Source organism: Epinephelus lanceolatus, chromosome 2 (assembly GCF_041903045.1).
Source record: "Epinephelus lanceolatus isolate andai-2023 chromosome 2, ASM4190304v1, whole genome shotgun sequence".
In the NCBI taxonomy this organism is placed as follows: Eukaryota; Metazoa; Chordata; class Actinopteri; order Perciformes; family Serranidae; genus Epinephelus; species Epinephelus lanceolatus.
Window position 1 is genome coordinate 3,225,342 of NC_135735.1, and position 18,635 is coordinate 3,243,976.

General features: G+C 41.2%; 1 protein-coding gene across 1 annotated transcript; it reads right to left on the bottom strand.

The window, feature by feature from the left end:
* Positions 1-5,628: 5,628 nt before the first annotated feature.
* On the bottom strand, positions 5,629-18,419 carry tollip (toll interacting protein). The gene is made up of 6 exons (XM_033627116.2): positions 18,253-18,419; positions 12,605-12,754; positions 11,773-11,955; positions 11,497-11,649; positions 10,738-10,822; positions 5,629-8,844 (listed from the first exon to the last, which is right to left on the bottom strand). Exons 1-6 carry the CDS (start codon positions 18,283-18,285, stop codon positions 8,624-8,626), a joined length of 825 nt encoding a protein of 274 aa, XP_033483007.2. The 5' UTR covers positions 18,286-18,419; the 3' UTR covers positions 5,629-8,623.
* Positions 18,420-18,635: the final 216 nt, after the last annotated feature.

The window sequence follows — 18,635 nt, forward strand, 5'->3', positions numbered from 1 at the left end:
AGGTGCAAACAAAACATATCCATGGTTTTCAGAAATGTACAATGCTAATATTTTCTCTGATGACTTGGTCATTTGGCCGTGGCGGACGTCTCCACTCCACTCAGTGTCTGTCTAGTTTTCTTCTGGCTCAGGTTGTGTGTTTGTGTTTGTGTTAATGTGCTATGTGTCTACCTCAGGATGAGCTTTCAAATTTAGCTTCAGAGATCCAGGTCTTTCCTGCGAATTCTCACTTTTTGAGCATTCAGTATTAGTGAAATAAACTGGAATAAATATTGCAGCTATTAAGAGTGGAAGGCTGTGAATTATTCAACATGGCCCAGATAGCAGTCCCATCATTTGCTCAGTGGGATTCTGCAATATGAGTCAAATATGCAAAAATCACATAACACCTGCTGTTGTGCCTATGCAAATATCCTTATCGTCCAGCTAAAGCAACCATACCTGGCTCTATGCAGATGTCTGGATTTCTGATTTCAGGAGTACAATAATATCAGTGTGATGTTGGAATATAAAGTAGCATGGCCCCTCAGGCAATACCCCTTAAAATAGCTGTGACTATGGTTAAAGTTAGTGCAGAGAAGAAACTGGGTTCTGTCACTGCAGGGATTCGTTTTTCACCGTCTCATTTTAGTTTCATACTGGCCTTTTACATAAAAATAAAACATGTGTGTTGAAGTTTGATACTGCAAAGTTGGAGAATCAGATTAAAAAAGGATGGTCAAAAGCAACAGAGGACAGTGGAACGGAAACAAGGCCAGTGATATCTGTGATATCTTGCGGTGTTGGGCGGACGGACAGATAGATCACAACAGGGACACTCAGCCACAGAGGTTCATGTAAACAGATTAACCTAAAACTGGAGCTGGAATATGACCAACAGTGGGATTAGTCTGGCGTATACTCATGTGTTCATGAAACACCATCTGTAATACTGGTTACAATGGTCGGAGATGACCTGATGGGTGAGATGTCACTTCTCAGGGGTGGGTAAAGGTGGTGGGGTACGGAGGAGGAAGTGTTAATGAAATCACAGCATCCAACACGTTTTCTCGACTCCATCTCCTCTCTCTTCAACTCTCCCTCTCATACAGCCGATACAACAATGACTGGATGCTGACTGTTCTAATGCAGGGCTGGAAAGAGCATTACACTTAAGTCTAAGTACTTATTTCAAGAGAAGAAGTGTAAAAAAGAACTTTGATAGAAGCAGCAGCTAGGTCACTGTGTTACTCTGTCACTGCTTTGACAAGGGGGTGAAAATAAAGTGCAACTACTTCATGCCACTGAGCTCTCCTGTCCAAACCAACATTAAATCCTGATTTTTAAAGACAACACTTTGCAACCTGTGCATAAAACTGACATTTATAAATTATAATTATAAATATAAGCAGCAATGTATATATATTTATATGTGTATATATATATATATATATATATATATACACACATACATATAACAGGCTGCAGTGAGAGTCTCTCTCCATGGGATATTTAAAAATAGCAGCTTTGTGCATTTAGTCCTTCTCAGGCAAGCTCAGGGGTTTAGTGTTGCTGTAGCTCGAAGATATGCGACCCTTTTTTTTCCTCCCAGTGAGGATTAGAATATATGTAGTTCACATAATTCGGCCAAAATTAATACATATAACGCTTTAGGATTCACTCATTACTAAAAGTGTACGTATTATTAAAACTTTTTAATGGTCAAAGTTTTCATATGGAATATTAAAGGTGTGTAGATTGAGTCTTGTCATCAACTCATGCATTCAGTAACATCACAAGTTAACGTTCCACCTTAAAAGTTGCCGGCAGTCGGCCCAGTAAATGAAGTTATTTTTTCTCAGACTCCAGCTGCTGTGAGAGGCAGCAAAACATCCTTTCATTTTATAGTTACAGTTTACTAATAAAACTCTCCACAGTATGAACAGTGGTTACATGAGCCTCAAAACCAGACACAACTCAGCCCTGAGCAGAGTGACCGTCCTCTACTGACCAATCAGACTGCAGTGTTCACAGCTCCACCTTTTAGTACCAGATCTGTGTGCTAGGTACCTCAGCAGAGGGGGGACCAAACATGGGGATGGTAAGAATCGGTTCTGTTGGTACCATCCACAACTTTTCACAGTGGAAACAGAAAAAAAAGCGCACCAAACTGAAACGTACCGTGCTGCTCGGTGGAAACTGGGCTTTTGACTCCACAATCACCTAATCTGACACAGTGACTGTCGGAACAGACAAAAATGTTGTGTAGTGTGAGCCAGGCATTACATTTAGACAGTGAAATAATAGTATTGCAAAATGCAAACAAAAGTATATGGTCTTAAACAGTAGGCCTACATACATGAAAATGCATGAAAAAATAAAGATTAGCTGTGGTACAAGAATACAGATGAAGAGGTATATTCAGTCAGAGGATTTGGGGAAGAAAGATGAATAATTTTCCATAATATATGGATATATGGGTATTGCTTATCAGCCAAATGAGTTGTTATATATCAGCATATTGGATATTGGTAAAAAAAAAAAAAAAAAAAAATCCAAAATCGTGCATCCCTATAATAAAGTGATACTGTGATTATATAGTGGATTTTAAATTCATGCAAATAAAATCTCTCAATGCAAATATTTTAAAAAATGTATACAAATCATATTAGTTTCATACATTGAACTGTTATCCCTTTCTTACTTCATTTTTACAAACACATTCATATTGTAACACTGCGTTTTAAAACACCGGAGGTAAACCAACCACAGAAAAACATTATATCTCCCTGTTTAACATCACATCAGTTAATGGAGCGACGGTAAAACGTACCTGTGACACACAACAGAGCTCACCTGGTGTGGACGACCATCGACCCGCTCCTGCTCTGTCTGTACAGACGGCGTCATGCTAACGTTAGCTAACGGCACCACAGATGGTGTGTAATGGCGGCAAAAATCATAAAAACGGATATTTAACTTTATAAAAACACGGCGAACTTAATGACTAACACTGAATATACAAACAGATAAAGCCAAATCAACCTCTATGTGCTTTTTGGGTCAATTAACTTTATATTTGTCCACAAACATCAGCAAGCTACCTAGCTCGTTAAGCTAGTTAGCTCATTGAGAATCCTCCGTAGCTCTGTAATTACCCATAATTCTCCGCTACATAACACTTCAGGCAGGTAGAGTTTTGACAGCAGGTGGCGCTGTCGCTTTGTCAAACTGAATGTAATCTGAATTTAAAGCATCTCAGTAGCAGAGGTATAGATCTACAACATGATGGACAGAGGACACACTACAAACAGCCTCATTAATGACTCAGCAAAATTAATCACTCACTACACCTGTGTTCAAAGAGCTCACAGTAAACTGAAGTGGTGCCATTCACTTAAATCTTGAGCCCTCCTACAATCTGATACAGCGATAGACAACAAAATACACATTCAGCAAGTCTGATTTATATAAAGATGAGTAGATATAGAATCCTATATGGAAAACAGTGTGTCATGTAAGAACAGTATAGGAAACACATTGGCTTTTGTGGCTTCCAGCTGTCTCTGCAGATGTGCGTTCTCCTTCTGCAGACGGTCAGTGTCAGTGGTGATACTTCAGGTACTGAGTGTTGACAGCAGGTGGCGCTGTCGCTTCATTGAACTGAATATAATCTGAATTCGTAAACTGCTGCATTTGTTTAAAAATTTACCCTTGCCACCACCAAGTCATTCAATCTCAGCTGTCCCAGTCCTCTGTGGTGCGACTGGGCAGGACAGTGGTGTTTTACTTTGCAGAGGGGCACGCCCCCCTGTGGAGGGAGACACAGGGTCATCTGTTGAGTTTACCTTTCCCCATTTACCTCGGCTAATGTTAAAAAGCTTAAAAAAGAAAAAACAGGAAAAATCCAATTGTCAGAAACATGATCTGTGTGTGGCATCAAGTCAAAAACATCTGGAGGAGAAAACTGCCTCACTCTCACTTCTTACTCCAGGATGAGGGCATGATTTGTTCCTTCCTGGAGGGGCTGATGGAGGATTTAAAGCCTGGGCTGATGAGGCACTACAAAATATAGGAGACTAATATAATCCTGACAGTGGACATGTAATGTCATTTAAAGAAATTACTGATAAATATATCTCATAATTAGTTATGTGTTTTCACACTTGGTCCTTTTCAGCACTCTAAACGGACTCAGAGCAGTGACTCAGCATTAGAACTCAGACCCCTCTGAAGCGAACCAAACTCAGACGTTCGGTTCACTTAACCTGTACCTCGCGAACACAAAGCGCTCCAGGTTCACTTTACTCTTTGCCGTTGTATTCAGCCCTCTAGATCACATGCTGCTGACCTGGGACGCTTGAAAAACAGACAAAATCACATCGGTCTGTAACGCTTGCAAGGGCGCAGGACGAGGAGTAGTTTGGTCCACAGAAGATACTGCACGTCTCCAGATGTGGAATGTAGAACACATCAAACAGCAACAGCCTACAGCACAGACACACTGAGGTTCTCCTCAAGTTTTATGTTCATCTGAAAGTGAGGAGCTTCATAACCACACTGCAGTGCCACGTCAAAGTAAAAACAAAACCACATTAATATATATTATATATCAACTATAGTGGACCAGAAAGAGAACTGAGTCCTCTTTCAAATGAACTGACAATGTGAACACAAAAAGAACAGAGTCCCTTTTCTGTCAGTCCACTTCTTGGTCCACTTTAAGAGGTCTGAGTTTGGTTTGTTTAACCACCCTTAAAGACACAGACATCCAGAGCAATCGGAGTAGAGCCGCTGCTCCTTCACCTCAAATGGGGTCAATTGAGGGGGTTCGGGCATCTCAATTCAATTCAATTCAATTCAATTCAATTTTATTTAGAAAGCCCAATATCACAAATCACAATTTGCCTCACAGGGCTTTACGGCGTACGACATCCCTCTGTCCTTGGACCCTCACAGTGGATAAGGAAAAACTCCCCAAATAAACCTTTAACCAGGTAAAAGAATGGTAGAAACCACCTGATCTCGACGTCCCCGGGAGCCTCCTGTTAGAGGTGTTGGGCTGGGCCCCAGGAGGAGCTGGGGAGAGGGACGTCTGGGGTGCTTTGCTTGACCTGCTGCCCCTGAGACCTGGCCCCAAATAAGTGGATGAAAATGGATATATATATATATATATATATATATATATATAGATGTATGCTGCTTATATAACATCTGGTCTGTCAGCATTCGACATACCGCCTTGTGCAAGCAGTCAGTGTGGTGGAATGGTGTGTTGAAATCAGTTCAGTCTATGTACCAGAAACTTGGCTGAATAAATAAAGATGGAAATAAGGGTTATTTTTACCAGTATCTGCACCACGTAACACACCTCTCTCTAACAAAGAGTCGATTCAAACTGCGTTTCTTTTGGTGTGGGTCATTTTTTCTAGCTGAGGAGCTGAAGTAGTTTAAATTAAGCTCTCGTCACACTGGACACAGGCGTCTGTCTCAGAAGACACATCCTGTCCTGAACCTCACACAAAGACTTGCCCCGTCCTACATTTACCCGATACCCGCTGGCTTCACACTGTTTCTGAAATGATTTCACCCTGCCATGTGAGGAACCAAACACCTGCAGTTCCTGCCAGGAGTTTGAATAAATTAACATTTTAATAATTGCTAATTATTAATTTAATATATTAAATTGCAAGTGCCGGGGTTTCCAGGTGCTGTGCAGCAGAGAAATAAGTAGAACAGAATCACGACACAGAGTAAAATGACTGTGACACTTTAAGAATCTCAACAGCGATAGTTTTGGAATCACAAGTGAAAAGTCACAACGATCAGACATCATCTCTGAAATGAACAGCCCAGTCGCCAGAGGAAAATGTCGGCACTGCACGTTTCTGCAAACCCTGAATACGACTGCACATCTTATACGTATAGTTAGTGTGTTGACGTGTCTGACGTGACGAGGAAGAGGGGATAGTGGATGGCGTGTCACCTGCCAAGCTTCACACCACTGGAACTGAAATGGGTTGTTGTTTTAGAAAGTCATTGCTGCATTTCCAGCAGCTTTTTCGCCACCAAGCATGGTTGTATTTTGGGAACTGTCACTGTTTTTCCTGCCGGGATAGTGCTACGAAAAGCTGTTATTTTTTAACTGAGACTTGGGTGCCCTTTCAGCAGGGACTGTGTCTTTTAAACCAGGTATTTAAAACCCGAACATGATCTCTTCCCAACCATAACTAAGTGGTTTTTGTGCCTCAGCATAACCACACATTAACCACTGCATTGTGTAACGTATCTGTGGTTTGCAGTGACGTACAACACCAACACTTTCTCTGGTGACTGGGTTGAAATGAAACCTTTGGCAGACAGCACATCCGCATCAAGACCTTATGACCTACAAGTGTCATCTGAAAGCTTAAGAACTACAACACATACAAATACCGTGGCTAAAAAACAAGAAGAAGAAACAGGTAAAGCTCTGCTTGTGGTGTTAGAAGCTGCGGTCCATTACATCAAACTAAGAAGCATGAATCAGTTTTTTTTCCTCATGTACAAGCTTTAACCTGATGGTGAACATGCAGCACACATTTCATTGAAGTCAGGTCACCGCCTCAGGCATCAAAAACTTTATCTGAATACAGCTGTGGATATTTAGCTCAATAGAGTAAACTGAATTTACCTAAATCACTGTGTAGACAACTTAGAAGTGTTTCAATCTCAAAAGTTCTACAGATAACATCCTGATGTCATCAGAAGAAGAACATCTTGATCCTCACTGTGCTCGTACTGCCTGTTTATCAAAAGTTACTCCACAGATGTTATTTTACATCCTCACTCCACTGATTGAAGATAAGTTTCATCAAAGAAATATTTCATCACTGTGAAAGATGACTCGGAGCGGAGAGACGTTGCGTTTAGCTCTAAACCTCCATCCCTCTGAGTCATTTCTTCATTCTCTGATCACCATATAGAATTCTATATAATTTAAGACATCCATAATAATTTATCAGATTCTGAATGCACTATATATTTTACAGCTACATATGAAACAGTTCACTGCAGGTTACTACGGACATGTTGTACACGTACGATTAATAACAACATCAACAGAAGATGGACTCTGAACTCAACTCACTACAGCTCAAACAGTGCAAATCAAACCCTGGGATCAGCGGCGTGGATACAGGCTGCGGTACGAACTAGGCTTGGACGGTATCACGATATACCAAACGGTACAATTTTCAATACTGTCTATTAATGTCTACTAATCCAGAGATGTTGTATTGGTGTGCTGTTTGTGGTGCACAGCACGCGCCACCAGAGGTCAGTCTCTACTGGTGGAACAGGCAGCTAAGTTTAGAAAAGTGGCGGCTGTGAGTGGTGGGGATAACGTTACAGGATTGCACAGTCAAGTAACAGTAGCGTCGCAGAACTTTCAGAAGTTTGTGTTTCTATGTTTTTATGGTGTATGCTTTTCATTTCTTCTGGATCAGTACTGTAAGGCAGCAATACTTGTGCAGCTCCTGAGTCCGAGATGAATTTCCCTACAGTTACAATAAAGCATGTCGTATTGTACACAAGTACCTACATATACTGTACACCCCGCTGGAATTTCAGGAATGTATGAAGTAGCGATGAGCCGAATACTCCGATTAAACGAGTATCCAGTACAGGTAATGTACTTGTTACGAGTACGAGTATCATACGAGTAAAATGTGTCTTTATCTGTGCTCGTGATGAAGGAAAACCCTCATCTGGGTGGCTGAGTTTAGAAAAATGTCGGCTCTGAGTGGTGGGGATAACGTTACAGGACTGTAAACGGTACAGTCACGTAACTGCAACGCTGCACAACTTGCAGTAGTGTGTGTTTCTATGTTTTTATGGTGTATGTGTTTCTTTTCTTCTGGACCAGTTCTGAAAGGCAGCAATACTTATGCAGCTCCTGAGCCCAAGATGAATTTCCCTACAGTTACAATAAAGTATGTCGTATTGTACACAAGTACCTACATATACTGTACACCCCAGTGAAATTTCAGGCAGGTATGAAGCAGGTTTGAGCAGAATACTCAGAGGAAATGAGTATCTGGTACAGGTAATGTACTTGTTACAAGTATCATATGAGTAAAATGTGTCGTTATCTGTACTCGTGATGAAGGAAAATCCTCATCTGGGTAGCTGTGTGTAATCTATTACTCTGAGGCTGTTCTGTCAGTGCCTTTCTCATACGTAATAAAGAGATACCGCCCAAGCCTAATACGAACCTTAATGATCCTGACATGAATTTCCCAAACACATCTGCCATCGACATCATCTTAAACCAGTGACGTCACACATTTGTTGCTTTGCTGCGAGGATCCAGTGTCAGTTGTGACAGAGAGCTGTGTGTTAGCAGGCGTCGTGTACTGTTAGGCCAACGAGGAGTCAAAAATGGGCGAGGAAACAGATCTCTGTGGCTACCAGCTGAGCTGCTGGGAGCTCAGATATGGCTGCAGTGTGTGTGAGCGAGCAGTCTGTGTGTGTGTGTGTGTGTGTGTGTGTGTGTGTGTGTGCGGACAGTCTCTCCATTAGCAAAGACTGTTTCTATATGTCTGTGTGCATGCACATGTGTGAGTGTGTGTGGGTATGTCCACTGTGAGCCTGTGTTCTGCAGTTAGAGCTCCTCAGCCATCTGCAGCAGAGAGTTGATGGCAGCGTCCTTGTTGCCCTGCTGTGCGTCCAGTACAGTGCGAACCACCTCCTTGTCCAGGTTAGGGAACATGTCTTGCAGAGCCTTTAGGTCCTCCTCGCTGCACACCTGCACCTGACCTCCGGCTGGCACAGCTGCTGGCATCGCCATGGGCACCATGCCCTGGTTGTAGACTGCTGGCACTCCTAGTAACACAGGACATACACGGCTGATGTCAGAGCCAGCTCTAGTCCTAGTAGGGCTGACCCAAACAAATGCAAAACTATATCAGGAGCTGCGCCTTGACAAAATAAATCCAAACCTATATGACTGGACCATGTGGGACTTTAATTTGAAAGGACAGACACAGGAAGTGTCCACGCTCAGCAGTCAGACAGGAGTCAAGTTAATCTCCAGGGCTGGTACCTGCAGTTATTCCACAGGCTAGTTAATAACATGTCGGGCAGGAAATCCAAAGTGTGGGATCATTTTGAGAAGGTGAAGGACGAACCCAAGGTGATATGTAAACTCATCTTCATTGGTCGACTACAAACATGACGTATCATCTGAAACATGGAAGTAGCTACATGCCCATTAGCCCACAGCGTCATTAACAGGCGGCTCGCTCAGTGTGTGACGTGCACTTGGAGATAAAATATAGGCCTATATTAATGAAGGTTCATTAGTACGGTTTGTATTTCTCTGTAATGTAGCACAGTGTTAACAATGTTACTGATACTATTCTTTCTCACACCTTCAAATCAAACCACCAAAATATATCATTTAATCATTACATTCATATCAGAAACATGCAGGAGACTAGTCCACTGATGGACCCTGATGAGGACTATTAGTCGATGAGGAAAATTCTAAGTTGAGGGGGGCAGCACTAAGGCCTTGTCCACAGGTATTTTTGAAAACATGGTTTCCCCTCCTTCGTTCTGAAAAAACTTCCTTTCTACACACACAGTTATAAAAAAATCTCTGTCCAAATAAACATGTAAAAAAAGCCAAACTGTAACCCTCATGCCAGGCAAAGAAGATGACCAAGAAGACATGACCGATCAGAAGCCTAACAAAAATCTGAAGACAACCTGCAGCAGTGACCTCTGTAGCAAATTCTGATGTCTCTGTTCCTCAGTCTAATCGAAGTGTGACTGTACGTTTATGTGTTAAAGGTAGGATCTGGAGGATTTTCAAACAAAACAAAATATAGACATATACAAATGCAATCCTGCTTAATCATCCCCTATGGGCTTCTACTCATGTGTGGTGGTGACTGTTTGCAGAGCTCCTGCCCTTTAACTGTATTTTGATGTTTTTGTGAGCTTGGACCGCTTCTGGGCGGAGATTTCCCCAGCCAATGAGAGAGCGCAGGTGCTGTGCTCGAGCCTGTCCGAGCGTGTCCGAGCGTGCACCAGCGCGAGCCTTGCCTGAACCTCTTCTGTGAAGCCTTCTTCTGTACCTCCGGGCTCCGTACACCCAGGAGAGTTGAGCCTGATAGGAGGGGCCAAATTTGAATGTGTGTTTACAAACAGCAACTGGAAAATCCTCCAGACCCTACCTTTAAGATGTAAAAAGTCCTGTTAGCAGGGTCAGAGACATAACTATTCTGGTCACGCCCGCCACTGCAGGAAATGTCTCCTCTTTTGTGATGTCACTCAGAGGAGATAACGGTGCACGCTCTGACGTTTTCCCCGTCTACATGTCAGCACTGAGAACTGAGTTTCTGAACAACTTCACCTTGGATGGAGTTTTAAAAAGATGTGTTGTCAGTGCAGTGTGTGTGTGTGTGAACAAAAGGCCAAACACAAAGCAAAAGTTACATTATAAAAAATACCTGTGTACCTGTTGACGAGGCCTTCATGTGGTCGACACAAAATTCGGAAATAAACATGAAAAAATGCATCAAAGTGCAGTGACACAGACACTGCAATGAACCTGATGACATCACCATGACATCATTAAGGTTACTTTCTCAGACTTGACAAAGCTTCTCCACAGCCACAGAAGACATTTACATTGGCTTGTGTTCACAGACTGAAGAACAAATGCACCGTGTGTGTGTGTGTGTGTGTGTGTGTGTGTGTGTGTCTGACCTGCGATGGGCACATATCCGACTCCTTGCTGATACACAGAAGGCATCAGGACCACAGGCTGAGTCATCATCCCCGCTGGTAAGGACTGGCACACACAGAGAGATGCAGACACAGACACAGAGGCAGAGAGAGACGCAGAGACAAGATGAAGAGCGTCACTGCTTGGACTGAATCTGTTTTACTGACCATGCAATGTCTAACTCCAAACAGTTTCACATCCCTGCATCCTCTGCACCCTACCACCTGCAGACTCTGGGGTAAAATCCATCCACACCAGCAGAGGGCAGCAGAGATAACAGTGAGTGGAGAGGACGCACAAACGAAGAAAAATAAAGGCCTCTATACACAACATATGTTCCGAATCACATACTTTTTCTTTTTACTTTTATTATTTACTGCAGCTGCCCTTAAAGAGAAAATGATGTTGCATTCAGTACACACACAATCAGAACAAACTACTTCCTCATGACATTACACCCTGGACTTTGACCCGCTTACTCGTGTCCGTCACCATGGAGATAAAAACATTATGCCGTACACCGAGCTCGCCAGAGACGGAGATCAAACCACAGAGACCTGCTGCTGTTATTCAGCAATAAGTAATAACTGCATACATAACTGCATACAAGTCATTGTTATTTAAGATTATGTCCTTTTGTTGTCGAATATATTTGTAATCATTTTATTCAGTTAGACAACCTGAACCTGTCCCTCTGTCTCACAGAACAAGAGAAGGAAGAGCACTTTGTGTCTACTCACAGCGAAAGACATCACCAGGTTGATCATGCCCTCCTTGTCGTCGCCCTGCCTGCCGCTGAGGCTGAACCACTCGTCCACCGCGCTGCCCTCCCTCAGGCCCTCAGGGATGGTGACATGAGTCCATGCTATCCTGTCGTCCATGGAGAACGCTCTCTGGATGGCACATCGTCAGAAACATTGGAAACAGACAAAAAATCACACGCTCATCAGATCACTTAACACACACATACAACTCTGTAGCAGGTCAGAAGATTCACGACTCTGTGACCTCCTCACCTCGTCAAAGATCTCCAGGTAGAAGGAGTCCACCCCCGGAGGCACTGTGCACTGGATCACCTTGTTCCAGCGCGGGTTCTTGGCTCCGTTGTGAGCAGTCGGTGTCTCGTAGACTGCGTAACCCAGCCGGATCCGACAGTACGGATCCATCCGAGTCATTCCGTAGTTTTTAGCCAGCTTTGCCTAAACAGCCAAACAAACAGTGTGGTTTCAGTCAGGTGACACATTCATTATGTAAACTCTCACAGTTCCGCTCGCCCTCATATTCCACTGTATCCAGTTATTTTACACGACACACAGGTTAAAAAGATAAATGTGTGACAGAGGGGAGGAGAGTCTGCAACTCACAGGCTTAATTGAGGAGGAGAAACAGGGTCAGCCATCTTGTTTTGAAAATGCCTGTTGATAATACTCTGTACTATGCTAGGGTTATGCTCGCCATAGTGTCGTCAGCGGGAGGACGCACGAGCCAAAGATGATGTCATCTTTATGTAACGTATTAAGTATAAAGCACGAAGGCTGCATGTTGTCAGTCATCATCTTAAAAAGCCTCATATTAGATAAACAGTTGTGATTGGCCGGCCTGGGCCAGGCCGTCTGGAAATCTGTCTGAACAGGAGGGAGACCAGACGCATCTGCCAGAGCAAATAAACATGAGCTCACAGATTCGTCTGGTTTCCAGACTAAATATGAACTTAATACTCTAAATTTCATATTTCATAATGTGCTTTTGTATCTTACGGTACACGTTAAAGAAATATGATCCATACTGGTACAGGTATTCAAATGAGACCCAGATGTATCTGTGACAGTGAAGCTGAGCTGTGTTTACCTGGACCACAGTGATGCTGAGTCGCCCCACGGTGCCTATCGAGCCTCCGTACTGCAGCTGTCTGGCTGCCTGAGCGTCCAGCTGGACCTGCTGCTGCTGCTGGGTGGGAGTGATCCGCAGGAAGTCCTGAGGAAGCTCCCCGATGTACACCTGAGAACAAGACAGAGCACACATGAGACACACGAACAGGTCAACCTGATAGAACCTGACAGACCCTGACAAATGCACACATATGTTTTTTAAATGAAATTAGGGTTCAAAATGAAAACTCTTGACTGGAAAGGATCACTTTTTTTTTTTATTAGACTGCAGTTTTTGAAAAAAAGGGAAAAATGGATGGCGTATATTACATGAGTATGTTCTCCAGTTGTTTAAGGTGAATTTAAGTCCCCTTATGTTATTTAAATTCTATTTATAGTACTACTACTACTACTACTACTAATAATAATAATAATAATTATTATTATTATTATTATTAAGTGTTGTTATTAAAATTGTATTTATAATAATAATACTTATTATCATCATCATTATAAGTATTTTTATTTGTTTTTTATATTTTAATAATTATAATTATTGTTCTTTTTTTCTTTAATGTTTTCCTAACCCTTCTGTAAAGTGATGAGAGCATCATGAAGACACACCCCAACATTCTGTTTCTATATATCTAGTTCAGTTTCTTTTTTCGCATCAGTTATTCTGTGTTCATACCTTATATTTACATTTACTTTGTTGGTCCATTTTGGCTTCTGTATTACACACTGTAACTCACTTCTATGTTGCTGTAGCTATATCAGGCTATAAAGTCCTGTGAGTGCGATTCAGTTGTCTGTTTGGACCTTGAAATAACTAAATAAAAAAAAAATCTAAAACAAACAAATAAAAAATAACTGTCATCATTTGAATCTTGGAAACACCATAACAGCACACATACAGACACAGACATACTCTCACCCTGGTAAATGCAAAATGTTAACACTGGAATTATCCTCACTTGGTGTGCTATGTTTTTTTTTTTTTTTACATATACAGTGCCCTCCAAAAGTATTGGAACAGTGAGGCCAATTCCTTTATTTTTGTTGTAGACTGAAAATATTTGGGTTTGACATCAAAAGATGAATATGGGATAAGAGATCAACATTTCAGCTTTCATTTCCAGGTATTTACATTTGGATCTGATACACAACTTAGAAGATAGCACCTTTTGTTTGAACCCACCCATTTTTCATGAGAGCAAAAGTATTGGAACATGTGACTGACAGGTGTGTTTTGTTGCCCAGGTGTCTCCCAATTACATTGATTATTCAAGCAATAAATAGCACTGAATGTCTGAGCTCAGTTTCAGATTGGGTACGATAGGTTTTGCCTGTGCAGACTGCATTTAGAGGTGGAACCAACATGAAAACCAGAGAGCTGTCTATGGGTGAAAAAGAAGCAATTGTGAATCTGAGAGAAGATGGACAATCAATCAGAGCCATTGCACAAACATTGGCCATAGCCAGTACAACCATTTGGAATGTCCTGAAGAAGAAAGAAACCACTGGTGTACTAAGCAACAGACGTCGAACAGGTAGACCAAGGAAAACATCAGCAGTTGATGACAGAAACATTGTGAGAGCTGTAAAGAAAGACCCTAAAACAACTGTTAGTGACATCAGCAACAACCTCCAGAGGGCAGGAGTGAAGGTATCACAATCTACTGTTCGCAGAAGACTTCATGAACAAAAGTACAGAGGCTACACCAGATGATGCAAACCACTCATTAGCAAGAAGAATAGGAAGGCCAGGCTGGAATTTGCCAAAAGGTACAGAGATGAGCCTCAAAAATTCTGGGAAAAAGTTTTATGGACTGATGAGACAAAGATTAACTTTTTCCAAAGTGATGGAAAGGTGAAAGTTTGGAGAAAGAAAGGATCTGCTCATGATCCCAAACATACAAGCTCATCTGTGAAACACGGTGGAGGGAATGTCATGGCTTGGGCTTGCATGGCTTCTTCTGGGACGGGCTCTTTCATCTTCATTGATGATGTAACACATGATGGCAGCAGCAAAATGAACTCAGAAGTCTACAGAAACATTTTGTCTGCTAATTTAAAGAAAGATGCAACCAAACTGATTGGGAGATCCTTCATCATGCAGCAAGATAACGACCCAAAACACACTGCCAAAACAACAAAGGAGTTCATCAGGGGCAAGAAGTGGAAGGTTTTAGACTGGCCAAGTCAGTCTCCAGACTTAAACCCAATAGAGCATGCATTTTACCTGCTGAAGAGGAGACTGAAGGGAGTAACCCCCCAAAACAAACAACAACTGAAAGAGGCTACAGTGAAAGCCTGGAAAAGCATCACAAAAGAAGAATGCAAAAGTTTGGTGATGTCAATGGGTCACAGACTTGATGCAGTTATTGAAAGCAAAGGATTTGCAACTAAATATTAAGTCTCATTCACTTTAATCTATTTTAAGTTTATATGTTCCAATACTTTTGCTCACCTAAAAATTTTGTGTTCCATTACAAATAATGCTATCTTCTAAGTTGTGTATCAGATCCAGATGTAAATACCTGGAAATAAAAGCTGAAATGTTGATCTCTTGTCTCATATTCATCTTTTGATGTCAAACCCAAATGTTTTCAGTCTACAACAAAAGTAAACGAATTGGACTCACTGTTCCAATACTTTTGGAGGGCACTGTATACCTTCTCAATATCTATAATAGGGTTGCAACAGTATGAGATTCTCAGGGTATCATGATCGTCTCAGAAAATATAACAGTTTCATGTTATTACAAAATTTATATTATCATCAGTCAGAACAAGCCTTAAAGGAGTGCAAACAGAAGGGTTATTGTTGGTTTAATAAACATTTTATTACTGTAACTGAAACTTGAAACCATTTTGTTAATAGAGGTTTGTGTAAAAACTCTCCCCTTTGAAAATAACTAAAGTAAACAGGAGATTTTCCGTCCAGCTGCATTCTTTTTTAAATATATATCGCAAATGTTCACTGTGTGATGCACCAATTAAAGAGAAAGAATCTTGTAAACATCACGTGACTCTAAATGACTCATCCTTATGATATGACTGTTGCCTTGCCGTGCGAGTCATGTGCAGCGTGTGTGTGTGTATGTGTGTGTACACAACAGGCCAGTGATTTTGTGAGGTTGGTCAAACTTAAATCAGTAGCCTGGTTTAAAGAATGACAGACTTTAACTGAGCCACCATACAGTGACAGAAAACTAAAATTAAAAGGAACTGTCACTGAAAAAAAAAAAACTGTCAGTATGGAAAAAAAAAAAATAATGAAAAAATCTGAAGATTATCACACACACAGAAAAACACATCAGAGTGCAAAGAAATATTAAAATAAAATATTTTTAATGCCTGTGTTTTATTTTTAAGTTCAGGTCTTTTTTTTCAGTACCTGTTTACTGTCACTGTCCTGACTCCATAGAAATTATATTCACATACTATTTAACAAGTGGAGGAAAAGCTGATGGTGTGCCAGTATTTTTAATTTGAATTACTCACAACTCTGTTCGTACACAACCATTTATTCTAATGAGTTATTTGACTTCTACTAAAGAACTGAACTGTGCAGTTATTCAACTGTGCACATACAGTACAGGCCAAAAGTTTGGACACACCTTCTCATTCAATGCGTTTTCTTTATTTTCATGACTATTTACATTGTAGATTCTCACTGAAGGCATCAAAACTATGAATGAACACATGTGGAGTTATGTACTTAACAAAGAAAGGTGAAATAACTGAAAACATGTCTTATATTCTAGTTTCTTCAAAATAGCCACCCTTTGCTCTGATTACTGCTTTGCACACTCTTGGCATTCTCTCCATGAGCTTCAAGAGGTAGTCACCTGAAATGGTTTTCCAACAGTCTTGAAGGAGTTCCCAGAGGTGTTTAGCACTTGTTGGCCCCTTTGCCTTCACTCTGCGGTCCAGCTCACCCCAAACCATCTCCATTGGGTTCAGGTCCAGTGACTGTGGAGGCCAGGTCATCTGCCGCAGCACTCCATCACTCTCCTTCTTGGTCAAATAGCCCTTACACAGCCTGGAGGTGTGTTTGGGGTCATTGTCCTGTTGAAAAATAAATGATCGTCCAACTAAACGCAAACCGGATGGGATGGCATGTCGCTGCAGGATGCTGTGGTAGCCATGCTGGTTCAGTGTGCCTTCAATTTTGAATAAATCCCCAACAGTGTCACCAGCAAAACACCCCCACACCATCACACCTCCTCCTCCATGCCATCTTAACAGTTGTTCTAGAGATGGGTCTGCTGCTAGAACTCTGTGTGGCATTCATCTGGTCTCTGATCTGAGCTGCTGTTAACTTGCCATTTCTGAGGCTGGTGACTCTGATGAACTTATCCTCAGAAGCAGAGGTGACTCTTGGTCTTCCTTTCCTGGGTCGGTCCTCATGTGTGCCAGTTTCGTTGTAGCGCTTGATGGTTTTTGCGACTCCACTTGGGGACACATTTAAAGTTTTTGCAATTTTCCGGACTGACTGACCTTCATTTCTTAAAGTAATGATGGCCACTTGTTTTTCTTTAGTTAGCTGATTGGTTCTTGCCATAATATGAATTTTAACAGTTGTCCAATAGGGCTGTCGGCTGTGTATTAACCTGACTTCTGCACAACACAACTGATGGTCCCAACCCCATTGATAAAGCAAGAAATTCCACTAATTAACCCTGATAAGGCACACCTGTGAAGTGGAAACCATTTCAGGTGACTACCTCTTGAAGCTCATGGAGAGAATGCCAAGAGTGTGCAAAGCAGTAATCAGAGCAAAGGGTGGCTATTTTGAAGAAACTAGAATATAAAACATGTTTTCAGTTATTTCACCTTTTTTTGTTAAGTACATAACTCCACATGTGTTCATTCATAGTTTTGATGCCTCCAGTGAGAATCTACAATGTAAATAGTCATGAAAATGCAAAGAAAGAAAACGCATTGAATGAGAAGGTGTGTCCAAACTTTTGGCCTGTACTGTATATGTATGTGTGTGTATATATATATATATATATATATATATATATATATATATATATATATATATATATATATATACATATGCTACATATTTACTACCCCTGTACTTGAGTAACGTTAGCTTTACTGCAGTTCAGCTTCTTTAATGTGAATTAACTAACGTTAGTAGCTCTGTTTTAAAATAACGTTAGCTTCCCCAGCACTGTATATTTTTAACACAGTTATTTGTTGTTGTTGTTGTTGTTGTTGTCTTTCTTCTAGCCAACAGTCTTGTGTCAGACCCGGGTATTCTTGGCATCTTAATCCGTGATTGAGCTGCTGTGACGGTTTGTTGACGTTAGCCCACAGATGCTAACGTTAGCTAGCTCATGTAGCTAACCTGTGTAGCTAATTAACCTAACATTAGCTAGTTATATAACGGTACTGGTTATTTCCTCGGTGTCGGTGGATGATGTCAGGGATGTAGGTGATGGAGTCGGTGTTGTAGATGACAGAGTCAGGGTTGTAGACGGCTGTGTGTTACAGATTAATGACTAAACTTAGTTAACTCTCACAGCTGCTGACAAACTGAAGCTAGTTCCGCCTGTCAGTGTCTAACAGTCTAAGCTAAGCTGTAATAAGCACTCAGTGCTCAGTGTACCTGTCCCCGCTGGGTGCTGATGGTGGTCGCCATGTTGTCTCTCCGGTGTGACGATGGATCTTATTCTCGACTCTTCTTCTTTGATCACAGACGGTTTTAACTAAACTAGAAACAATTGTGTTGACACCACCTCTGTTTGGATTAGTTCAGACCTGACCCGGAAGTGTTTGTCTGCTTTCCTTTTTTTTTTTTTTTTTGAGAAATCTTTATGTACAACCAAGAATTTTTATTATTATTATTATTATTATTATTATTATTATTATTATTATTATTACAAATTTCATTTTAGAACATTAAAAATGACCATTTTAACATCATATGTGAAACAACAAATTAAACAAAATTAATTAAAAACTAATATAGATAACAGGGAGATGTAAATG